The sequence below is a fragment of the Poecilia formosa genome, unplaced genomic scaffold, assembly GCF_000485575.1.
Source record: "Poecilia formosa unplaced genomic scaffold, Poecilia_formosa-5.1.2 Scaffold53, whole genome shotgun sequence".
NCBI classification, from domain to species: Eukaryota; Metazoa; Chordata; class Actinopteri; order Cyprinodontiformes; family Poeciliidae; genus Poecilia; species Poecilia formosa.
Window position 1 is genome coordinate 587,385 of NW_006799992.1, and position 12,632 is coordinate 600,016.

The 12,632-nt window shown below is 40.2% G+C and overlaps 1 protein-coding gene across 1 annotated transcript in view; it reads right to left on the bottom strand.

Annotated features, from left to right (window-relative positions):
• Positions 1–1,606: 1,606 nt before the first annotated feature.
• Positions 1,607–12,632, bottom strand: part of prox1a (prospero homeobox 1a) — a 34,502-nt gene continuing 23,476 nt past the window's right edge. The window contains exon 5 of the mRNA XM_007552853.2: positions 1,607–6,479. Within this exon, the coding sequence (XP_007552915.1) occupies positions 6,294–6,479 (186 nt within the window). The 3' untranslated portion in view covers positions 1,607–6,293. The remainder of the gene's footprint in view (positions 6,480–12,632) is intronic.

Genomic DNA, 12,632 nt, shown 5'->3' on the forward strand with positions numbered 1-12,632 from the left:
AGGCGAGCGGAGGGAGGCGGGCGGAGGACGAGAGGGAAAAGGAACATAGGAGCAAAGGAGGGGGGAGTAAAAAAGAATAAAAACGAGCAAGAAAGACACAAAAGAGGCAACTCCAAAAAATGAGCATCAAAGCAAAAAAAGAGAGAAAAGCAAGTCAGGCGAGAACAAAGGAAAAAAAAAAGGAACAGAGCGATGGGGCTGGCATGCTGGAAAGTACAGAGGAGGTCACGATAAGAAAACAGCAAAATGACGCAGAGAGAACAACACCATACTTTTTTTTTTTTTTTAAATAGCCTTCTTAAACAATTCCCAAACTACTAACAGAACAACCCCTCCCCCCCAGAAAAAAAAAAAACAAAAAAACAAAAAAAAGCGGTAAAGTCTGTAGGCGAATCTTAAACATGTTCTCTTTTAGAAACTTTAAAACAATTTAATTTCTGGACAGCTATCATTGAAGGATCATTGTGCATTTTATTACAACTTTTTTCCAGAGTTGATAAACAGATCAAACAGAATATAGTTATTGTCACTGTAAATAAAGTGCAATTAATAAGTATTTGGTTAAAAAAATATATACATGAAACAATAATTATCTATGCAGTGGAATCCCTTAATGGAGAGATGAATTGCTTTTCTACGACCACACTTTTTACTCTACTATACCTTCAACAATTTTAGACGACTTTGCATCGATAATGGAATAAAAATAATTTCCTCTCTTTGCAGTAAATAAGTATCAGTGTCATGTCAAATAGACATGGAAATACCATGTCAATCTGTTTTGCTAATATGTGAATAATTATATATTATAATAATCAAATTCCTGAAGTTCTAACATTGCAGTCTTTCAGCTGTTAATTCAAGGATAAAAACCTATTTAATTGAAAACAACAAAAAAAACTTTTTGCAACTCTTATTTGCCACATCATAGAGGCATGTTCTCCACAATAACAGAGGGCGTGGTTCATGAATTAAATGCATCGGAGCATTCAATGCTGGAGAAACAAGTTTTGAGATATCAGGGTAATAAAACGATTTTCAAAGGTCAGTTTCTGATCTGGATCTGGGCCAAACTGCCAGTCAGTCTGGACCCGGTCAACAGGTGTTAACCTGCGGCCAGATAGTGTACAAAGTGTATGCTAAAGTGAAGTTCATTATGAGCCTTACGCTGCTATGACAACATAAGAAATTTTAATACTTATTTATGGTACAAAAAAAAGGTAAAAGGCAGAAACTGCCAAGTGCATCTATCTTAGGTGGAATAAGATGAATGTTTGTAAAGTATTTTGTCAGACAGTCTGAGAAATAAATTTCAAAGTCATCTGCATTTTTGCTGAGTTTGGAGTTCAAATAGTCAAGTTAAAATATAGTTGGAACACAATGCTTGTATGTTGAAAGTGAATGTATAAAAATGTAATTATTTCAAAGTGATCTAGATATCTGATTTTTTTTCTTCTCGAAATTAGATTTAGACCTTTTAAATATTAAGTTAGAGAACTCCTGGTGTTAAATATTGTTTTAGAATTGAAATGAAGAATTATATTTCAGTGTCAGTCTTTACAATCTTGCAGATGCTTTAAACACAAAAAAAACAAGCCACATGCCGTTGACATTTTCCACTCTCGTTTTTTATTTTTATTTATCTTTTTTTTGCATTTAGCACAAGCTTGCATATATACTGCACATACATTCAGTTCATAGAGGGTGAAGGCACAAAAGGCAGTTTGACTACTGGTTCTTTGTTGGGCTGGGCCAAAACAACACAGGGGGGGGGAAATAAAACATCTCAAGAGAAGAAAAAAAGTCTTTAAACTAGTTTCAAGCTTTCTAACTCCACCCTCTACCCAGTCAAACCCATTATCTATCAGGTTCCATTAAGCTGTCTGATCTTTGTTCAGCATTTCTGTCAATTACATTAATTAAATTCACTTTTAAATAATAATAATAATAAAAAAAAGCCTGAACACTTTTAAATTGATTCAGCTTGTTGCAATGCAGTGCATCTTTCGCTGGATGGAAGGAAATCAAAATAGAACAACATGAAATAAATTAGGATAAATTAAACCAATAAATTACACAAAAACCTGCTGAGACAAATAGACACCAGTAACAGGAGAAAGAAATACAGCAGCCACGTTATGAGTTTTATTTTACAACCTGTGTCACTATTCAGACTGTAGAAAAACATGGCTGTTCCAATTGGAATTACTGCACTAATAATGTCATAGAAAAAGCATGAACAAAACACTATTTACATAAAAATATTGCTAAGTCATACAAAGGCCGTATTTATCAATGTAAGTCCATGTCATTATTATTTACAATAAAAGAGGAGCAGTGTAGTAATAATTTTAGTAATAATAATAATAATAATAATAATAATGATAATAATAATAATTTAAAGAAAGGATTTACCACTGAAAGCCTTAAATCAAAATCCTCTTTCAAACAGGTCAGAAAACAGATCAGAAGAAATTATCACAACACACACACACACACACACACGCACACACGCACACACACACACACACACACGTAAACACATGTTGCCAATGCTTAATGAGAATCATTTACATGTAAGGGTGGTACTCCCAGGGGTGGGGGAGGGCACACAGTGTTGAGAATTGTGTCACTCGGTGGTTCACAGGTTCTCATAATCGGTCTTTTCTTTCACACAGACGCAAACACTTGTATACAGTACATGTCGCAAACAAACGTACGAATGAGCACACAGAAAATCCACAAATATTTACCAAACAATAAAAAAAAAAGGCCCTATAGGATTTTTACGTCTGCCTCCAGCCTCTTTAATCAAAGCATATATGTACAAATTTTCTTTCCATGGCAAATCTGACTGCAAGGTCCTGTCTATTTCCTGGATTCGGTCTAAGTCTATGTCGGCGACCACCTGTGCCATGATGGCCCCACCGCTCGGTAAAAGAAACCACAACGCTGGTGCAACTTCAAGAGTACTGCCGATGGGAGTTGGGAGATGGACTCCCGCTAAAGGCCTGGCAGGGGTGTGCGTGGGTGGGGGACTCATGGGGGCTGGCTGTTTTTGAATTTTTTTTGGAGATTTATCCCCACACCGCCCCGCCCCCCCAACTTAGTCTTTTAATCACTCATTCCTCTCTAGCACTCTTACCGATCATATAAAAAACATCTGTACAAGTATTCTGTTTTATCCTGACATATTGACATTTGCCACAATAGTTCATACTCTTGAAATGTGCTTAAATTTTCTAAACGCATTTCTTTCTCAACAAGATATTAATTCAACACGTAGCAAGAAAAATAAAGACACATAAAAAAATGAAACTGGCTGAAAAAGGTATAAAAACCTGCCCCTATTCCTCCTAGTTGAGAAATTTCCAAGTATTCAATTCCATAAAAGTGCCACATAAATTACCCTCTGTGGCTGCTTTATTAAACCTTTTCTTTCAAAGAGCCTTCAGAAACTGTACATATTTTCACAAATTACCAGAAAATGCCAGAACTGAACTTCAATATTTATTTATTTTTAATCATAAATATCAAATGACAATTGAAAAGGAAAACTTGACAAAAATATTTTTTTTTTCCACACTTTTTAGGCATAGAAACTATATTACATCAGGGTGGAGTTTCAGGAAGGGCAGGGCGGGGACCGATAATAATCTGCACATCAGATAAAAGTCTGTCTTTCCTTTCTCCCTTTTGTTTGTGACGCTTTAGAGCCCTTGGCTGGTGCTTTGAGACTCAGGCATCCTTCAGTGCGAAAAGTGTCCGGGTCGTTTTCTCAGGGCTCCCAATCTTAAGAAGAAACACTGTCCAGGGAGGAGAAGGAGAGGGGGACATAATGAAGGGAGTAGCTCTAAGTCTTTGCTGCTGCCTTTTGTCAGGTGCTTTGTCTCGCTTAGACGAGTCAGCAGGTCAAGCAACCTGGTCCTTTTGATCTTTTGTGAAACACAAAGACATCCTATAAGATAATGACTCCGAGGTGAGATCAACAGCTAGCTTGCGTGCACTTTCAAGTCAACTTTTTCCTTCACTTTTATTAAGCCTGAGAGAGGGTGGATGAAAGCACACAGTCACACACACATGAATAACTCTAAAAATATGTGCAAATAAGGAGGGGAAAAAAAAAATCACAGGTAAAATTCTGTGGGGCCGCCATTTAGCAATCTGGGCACTGTGGCTTTCAAGCAAATTACACTTTGGGTCTGAGAACGAAGCCGCTTTGAGACAGCGGGGCAGAGCGGAGAGCTCCAGGTGTGCGTTGTACAACGCTCTGCTCCTTTGTCCCTGATCTTTGTAGTGGTGAGAACTTCTCCATCTACCCTCAGGGTGAGTGCTCACCTCCGACCTCGAACTGTTGCTTTGTAGGAAAAAGCTAGATCACTCACAGGCAGATGAACGCGGAAGAAAGATGCCACTGCCGCATGTGTCCATGTGTCAGAAATAATGAATGGGTTGGTTTTCGCCCGTTGGATAATTTGTACCCCTGGCAGATTTTGGTTTAAAGTAAATATCGTTCAACCAAGAAGTTTGTTTATGGTAGGCGAGAGTCTCACTCAAAAGAAAATAAAGTGATTTAAAAGAAGCACCTAATTAAAACAATTAGGTAGAGACATCTTTTTATTTGTGTTACATCACACAAACCCTTATTATAATTGCTGACCAGTTTTCATAGGATTTCCGTTGGTATTTGATAATATATCTTTGGTGATGATCAACTTTGTGTCTCTACGAGAGGAAGGCCTTTTAGTTACCACCCTAAATTTTAGATTTCTTCACAGGTTCTCAATGAAATTCAAGTTTTGCCTAAATCTAATTGGTTAGCATCACTTCCAGTCATAAGAAACATGTTGGTAAAAGATTATTTAAAACCAGGTATATGGATAGTTTTGACTGCATACACCACTAAACAGTTGGTCAAATTGTTATGGTTGACTTGTGTGTGCACACCTGTGTGTGTGTGTGTGTGTGTGTGTTGCTTCAACCTAAGTTTCTCTACAATATCCTGAAATATTCAAGTATCATCTGCAAATAAAGCAACTTTAGCACTTCATTTTCACTTCGCATAGGATTATTAGAACAGAAGCCTAAATAGTAATCAGGCTGCCTTAATCTTATAAGAGCTGGATATCGACAGTATACAGATACAGATGAGCAGTTGTACACTTTCAGGTGGAGCACCTTCAGAAACATTGCTGATTTAAAGATGAGTATGAAGAAAAACAACACAAGTATAATGTGTTTGCTTTGTATTTCTGTACTCTTTTGTGTGAAGTGTTACTGAAACCTTCTTTAGACCCTGTTTCACAGTGTTACTAATTAGGGACATCTTTTTACTCCAGTCAAACAGAAAACCTGACATGATTGCTTTCATGAAGAAATTCGAGCAAAGAAAAGGATGGAGGGAAATACGGTGGAGAAAGTATTTAGGAATCTAAATGCGCTTGGAGTAATATTAATAATAATTTATTTTTCTTCTGCAACGGCATCAAGGGACAAACAAGTCTTGAAGTGCCAATCTTCAGCAAGCAAAAAAAAAAAGACAAATAATCATAAACAACAATAAGAATATTAATCAAAATAATGTACACCCAATAAACACAATGCCCTGCTTTTAGGGGAGAATACACTTCAAAAGGTGGTCGACTTCAGTAGCCTCTTAAAACCAGTCCAAGTTCTGCAGACCAGTGCTGACCAGTAACACGAGTCCAGTTTTAGTCCAGTCAATAACCACAGTAGGCCTCGATTTTGTGTGCATGTGTGTCTTCTTAGTGACATCTCATAAAGCAGAGTCTATTGGGCAGCCAAGCAGGAAACGGTTTATCAGGATGCCCCTACAACTGGAGGGATACAGTTTCTTAGTAAACCCTGCCTGTGTTTGTAGTGATGTAAATGCAAAGTCCCTCCGCACACTCAGGTAGTATTGTTCATAAAACAGGCCATTCAGGTGAGGGCTCACACGGTCCAAAAACACCCAGTAATAAAAGTCTCTTCACTTCAGAATGTTAGAAAAACAAAACATATAATAACCATAATAATATATGAACAACAACACAATAGCTAGATCATTTAGGAAATGCCACAGAGGCTTTAGTTTGGGAATGCTACTCCATAACTTTTATACATTCAAAAATAATAATAAAAGAAAAAAAAAATCAAACGTTTAGTTAGAAATAATAATAATAATAATAAAAAAAAAAAATAAGGGGGAATTTTTTGAAAAATTCAATTAAATCAGAAACGACAAACAAAATAAGCGCAAAGAGATGAGCAGAGATGGAGGTGTAGGAGGAATTTTACTCATGTAGAAGCTCCTGAAGGCAATTTGGGGACTTGAAGATCTCAGGGACCTCGCTGTCCAGTTTGCAGATGACCTTGTAGATGGCCTTCTTCCAGGATGGGTCCACGTCTTTGCCGGCCACGATGGCATTAAAGAACTCCCGCAATGTAATCTCAGCCACCTCCAGGAAGCGATCGGGGACCTTAGTGGGCAAAGAGAAGAAGGGAACATTTGCATTTAGTTTTTGGGGTGATTTTCTCAAGTTGCCTGCAGCATCTATCAGGTTTTCTACCGTCTTGCCCAGCACTTAGCTTGATCCATCTTTCCATGAACTTCAACCGACATTTTTATCTTTGTCAACGAACAGCATTCTCATGGTAACATGCTGCCACCACCAGTTAGGACAAAGAGTTCAGTGTTAGTCTAATCTGACTAGAGCGCCTTCTTTAGAAAGTTTACAGGCTTTGAGGAAAGTTTTAAATGGGTTTGGAAAACACACTTCTCCATTCAGGCCAACTGATGTTTCTGGTTGTAACACAGCAAAATGTGAAAGCATTAAAGAGTTATAAATATTTTTGCATGCCACTGTGAATTGAATATCTTCGAGGGCAGTGTATCTTGATATCTTCACTGTGGATGTAAAACCATAAATCTCCTCTGTGTACTTCCTTAAAACGCGATTGAGGTGGCAGCCTGAGAAAAAAAGTAACTTCTTGTGTATACTCAGGTTCATCACGCTTCTCACTCCCCGCCCCCTCTGTAGCAACATGGCACATGTGACATGTTTATGGCTCTCGCTGCGAATCTGTGACCAACTGAGAGAGCGGAGTCGACTTGAAGAGCGACAGAGAGGTGCTGGCGAAAGAGGAAGTACTAAATGCTCTGGGAACGGGGAGACACGCCGCCTCTTTAGTGTCCCTGACAGCAGCGCTCACCGACACCGCGGAGATGATTAGTCTGGCAAAGATCTGTGACACCTTCCCCCAAGCCAACACTCTGTCACACACGCACACACACACACACACCTATGTAGGCGTGAGCACACACACCAGCGCACACACCTTCTTGTGCCAAGGAGATGACACATCCTGTATGGTGACACACACACTTTAGCTACCCTGGTGTATTTGGCTCTTTCCTCGACTCAGAGCTAAGGGCGATGCAGCCTTCAGGGGTCACCTGCTTGGATAGTGCTGACTGTCTCCCTGCCCGCTTCTCTTGATACACACACACACCCACACACACACACTCACATATAGACACAGCAGCAGCTAGTCTAAACGCCTGACAGTGCGCGCTCCACTCCTAGTGTCCTGCAGATACTCATCAGGAGTGTCAGGACACAGCAAGGTTAGTGGACACACACGATGAACACACACATGCAGGGTTTTATTCACACTCTTAGACACACATGGGACAGCCCACCTACCCCCTCTAGGGGTGATGAATGGCGTGTGGTGTGTATGTTATTCTGTGGAAGTGAAAAGGTGAGTCATGAATAAGGAGCTTGGATGCTATAACCCAATTCCCCAAATATTGAATCCCCCTGTCCAGAGGAGTGGAAGAGGATATTATTCATTGTTTGGGCTGTTTGTAGCTTCCGAAATACTGGCACAATAACCCTGGCACGAGGGCAAGGTAATGCGTGTGCCACGGCAAGTTTGTGCAATTGCCCGCGCACGCTGTTCCCCATGGACTGCGCTGACTGGCCAAAGGAGCGCAGCACCCTGGCCGCTGGATGCAGGCAGTGCTGCATTACTAAGAATATTCCTGCATGGAATTTCTCCTGACGTTTTGACTATAAAAGGACAGCAAAACGCTGACTGCAAGGAGAAAGCAATGTCAAGGAGAAAAGGGTATTGGTATTTCAGATCCTCTTGACTGCGAGAGGGGGAGGGGGTGAGGGAGCGATGGCGAGGGAAGGAGGGGCTGAGAAGAGTCTAAGGAGAGAGTGTGGAACAACAGAACAGAGGGAGTTATTCCTGTCCCACAAGCCTTTGTTTTGCCACTACATGTGAGGCGCATACGAGTGAACTGCCCCCTGACCACCAGTGAGCCCTAACTGTTTGCACCCCCCACCATTTTACCCGACTCTCCCCTTGTCTCCATCCTTCTCTGTAGGGTCAGCTGTTGGGCCTTTGTTCCACAGGCATTGTGGGGGATTATCCAGTGTGGCTGTTCATTTGCTCTGCTGTCCGGTAAATGGGGCCAATCGCGTGGCTCACAATCCTTCATACATATTTCATAGGGCTTTTTAACAACTTCTCAGCAGAGCCCAAAATTAAAACACAGATGCAGGAGGAGGGGAGGTGATAAAGGACGGAGAGTTTTTTTTTTTTGTGGGGTTTGCAGTAAGCACTTGGAAAAGGCAAACAAGGTGACTGAGGCCTAGTCCTCTAACACACACACAAAACATTTAAAAATAATTTTCTGGTGCATTTACAGCCTCACATGTGGATATAAACTGAGTCTTAGATGACGAAACTCTCCAAAAACACACGCGCACACACACACACAAAAATACTATGACTTTCTTATACTGAGCTGACACTGTTTGAAGTAAGCTTCAAATCAGGAAATAATATTTGAGAAAATAAAGGGTAAATTGTGTCAAATTAGACAAAGGTGTCACTGCTTTATTTTCAAAGCTGTTAACATCGGTGTAAATACCAACTGTGGCCATTTGCAGCATTTTTGATGATAAGGCCCTAGTGAGTAAATACAACATAGTTTTTTCAAAAACAGGAAGGAGGATTAAAAAACTATCTACTAAAGTGTGGACCGGTCACCCAGATGCTATTAAAGCATGTGCATAAAGGCCAACTATCACAACAACTTTCTTTTCATAAAGCTTCCAATGTGAGCTTAAAAAGTGTCTTAAACAAAAAAAACAAAAAAAAACAATATGTCAGGCAAGACAATAAAAAAGCTACATTTTGTTTTGGAAGAAGCTTTCAAATCATTAGTCAAGTTAATTAAGCATTGACCAATGAAACACTATAAAAAATGGAAGAAAATTCAAGTAAAACTATCAGTAAGGAAACCCCACATATGCATCATTAAAAAACAAACCCAGCACTGCGTTAGCCACGCTCGGGATATTCTGCTATTGGATTTGAACTGCTACTGTCAATGTAATTGCCATGCACTGGTTCATTTTTTTTAATATATATATTTACAACCTTTTTGATTTTAATAAAAAAAAATTGTAGGCAAATATCTTTTTTTTTTTTAAGAAAAAGTTTCCGAAATATCTGGAGCAGTGTTTGGCCTTGTCGTGCATTTTTGCTTGAAGATCAAGTATTCCCTCTACAGCTATTATCAGACACCCTCCTTTCCAGATATTTTTCTAAAGTGTTCAGTGTCTGATGAAGTAGATATGTGACCAGTTTGGATAATATTCAAGATAACTTGATAGTATTCTGTTTTTGTTATGAAAAACACAGACATAAAAAAAAATAACTTGCCATATAATGCTTGAGAAATTACAAGATTCATATATTTTTTTGACAGTGAGAGCTAACACAAAAAAAATATTTGAAAGATTCCAAGCAACTAGTAGCAATTAGCTGAAATTGATTGGTTTTAAATCTTCTTCTGGTTCAGTCAATTGAGGTATGTGAATTAGCTGTACTGAAACACACCTATAGCATCCATCTGAAACCTGCAGGACACCAGACCTCAAGGATTGGAATGAACCAGCATTGTTTGGGACAATCATCATATGGACTTCTGTCCCTCTGTTCCGTTTATAAAAATAAAAGCAGTGATTTTCATTTGACAGGAGCCAGATTATGCCCATAACATAGAAATGACCAGATTCTCTATGAATCTCAATATTTAGTGTAAAAAACACAAAGGACATAAGTGACAGGATGTTCAAAAAAAACAGCTCTGTTGAAAGCTGATATTTATGCAGCTATTACCTTGTGTAACTTTATATGAAAAAAAAAGAAGACAAGGACGAAAGGCTGATGAAAGAATCCACAAAGGTGATAAATCTGTGCCTTCCTAACCCCTCACATTGTGCTCTGTGTTGGATAAATACCAATCAAGAGGGACGGACCAAAGCAAGACAGAAAAAAGAAAAGAGAGTCTGATAGCAATGAGGCAGTTAATCACTCCTTTACACTGTCTCCCCGTCGGCCCAACAACTCTCCCCCATTCTCTCCATCTCTCCCTCTTGTGACAGGTTGCTTTGAGACAGAAGGATAAGCTCTTTTTCAGAGAGAGGGAATCGGATTTCCTGCTTTTTGATGAGATAATAAAATATGACGGAGGACAAAGGGAGCCTGTGGATGGCTTGCTGGGAGCCATTCACTCCAGGAGCAGCAGCTCCTGTCTTAAGACTGCTTAGACAAACGTTTAAAAAGGTAGCCAGAGGCCCCAAAGCCTTCAAATTCAGGCTACTGTTACACACCAAGTGTAGAGATATATGTGTGTGCGTGTATCTGTGTTTCGTTAAAGCCTGAGAAATCTCTTCTCTCTGGGTGACTCAGGGTTGGCTGTTTGTTTGACCAGCGTGTTTCTCCCCTTTGCTTTTGGGAACTGTCAGGAGATGTATTGCACCTTCTATTTGCACAGTGTTAGCCAAACAAGACAAGACCCTGGAAGATAAGGCTGTGTGTATGCGTGCGTGCACAAGAGAGTGTGTTTGCTAGCAAGCTGTTGCCTTGAAGGATGAAATGCAGGGACACAACACAAGCCCCATGCTACAGCCAGGTTAATTCCTAACTCCAACCAAGCCTGGGAATACCAGCACTTCCCATGTTTTCCATACCCTGTGTTTAGATCTGTGTGGCAGGAACATTTTTGAATGATGGCGTCCACGGTTGCTGTGTTGCAAGAAGACTCAGTAGTTCACAAAAGAAGCACAGTTGAACATCTTTGCATCTTTTTTGAGTCAAGCCAGAGTTTTCCGAACCTCCAACACACTCTGGTACGTACAGGCCCGTGTACCTCACGTATCTGCTCCAATCAATAATCTACAAAGGCCTTGATAAGCCCTTGGCCCACACTGTCACTTTATGCAAACACAACCCATGTCCCCTCTCTTGCTGCCCCTCACCATGCTTGTCCCCTGGCCCCTTAGCACTGATAACACTGTGCCATGGCTGAAACGTCAAACAGCCACAAAAGCAAAGCAAGTGGCAAGAAACGGTTCCTCAAATTAATCCACTCACCTAACTTAATTTATCGATTTACATTCTTCATCTTCACAGCCTTCTGCATGGCCATGATACAATTCAGCTCCTCAGGTCTATCTCTTGTGAGGTCTGTGCTTCAGAGACTGTTTGGGACGGGAAAAGGGCCTCAAAGCTGAGCAAACATCAGCCACCCTCACTCCACTGATAGCCTTGAGAATGTAGAGCCTTGAGGGGCTGCCGTTGTGTATATATGTGTATGTGGATTTGTCTCTAGTGGAAAGCTTGGTGTGTTTTTGTGTGCAGAAGCATTAGCGTCACATGGTAGTCTTCTCAAGGTGCACCTCCAAGAGAGAGTCAAGGACAGGACAGGGTCAAAGACACTGAAGTTGTTCTCCTTTGTGCCTGGACTTCGACCCTTAGATACATGCTAGTTGAACATGTATTTGGTATCTCTTTGACATTCATTTTCTATTCTGCTGCACCCTGAGTTTGATTAAACTAAGTCATGTTAAAATCAAGAAATTTTATGTAATCTTTCGAGATTTTCCATATTACAAAGCAAAAAGTAGCACATAAATTATACTGAGATATAGCTTTGCCTGCTTTGCATATAGGGACTGAAGTAGTTGCCCATTCTTCTTTGCAATATATCAAACTCAGTTGGATTGGACAGACATTGCCTGTGGGGCTCAAATTTTAAGTCTTGTCAAGTTCTGGACTTTGACTGGGCCAATTCTTTTTCTTCCACTTCCCAATTGCAAGTCCTTTGGTTTGATGTAACGCCTAAAATCACAAATAAAACAAACTGAAAATGTGGTTTTATCGTGTGAAAAAGTTCAAGTGTACATACATTTGGAAAGGAACTACATAAAAATCTACAAATCTACAGATTTTTTTCTGAATCTATGATTTCAGAAAAAAAACTGAAATCATAGATTCAAGCCTTGTTTAGAGACTTAGATATTCACTGCCTGATATTATACGGTGTCCCCAGCTGAGAGACAACAATCTAAATGATGGAGGGGAGACGGGGGTCACTGAGAGCTGGGCCTCTGAGGTCAGGAAGTCAACCGAGCTTTGAGAGACTGAGAGCGCAGGAGGCAGTGGGGAAAGAAAGGAGCTAGGGAGTCTGGAAGATAGGAGCAGGACATCTGGAGAGGAGGAGAACAGGGGGAGGGAAGATGAGGAGGATGGAGGGTGGGTGGGTG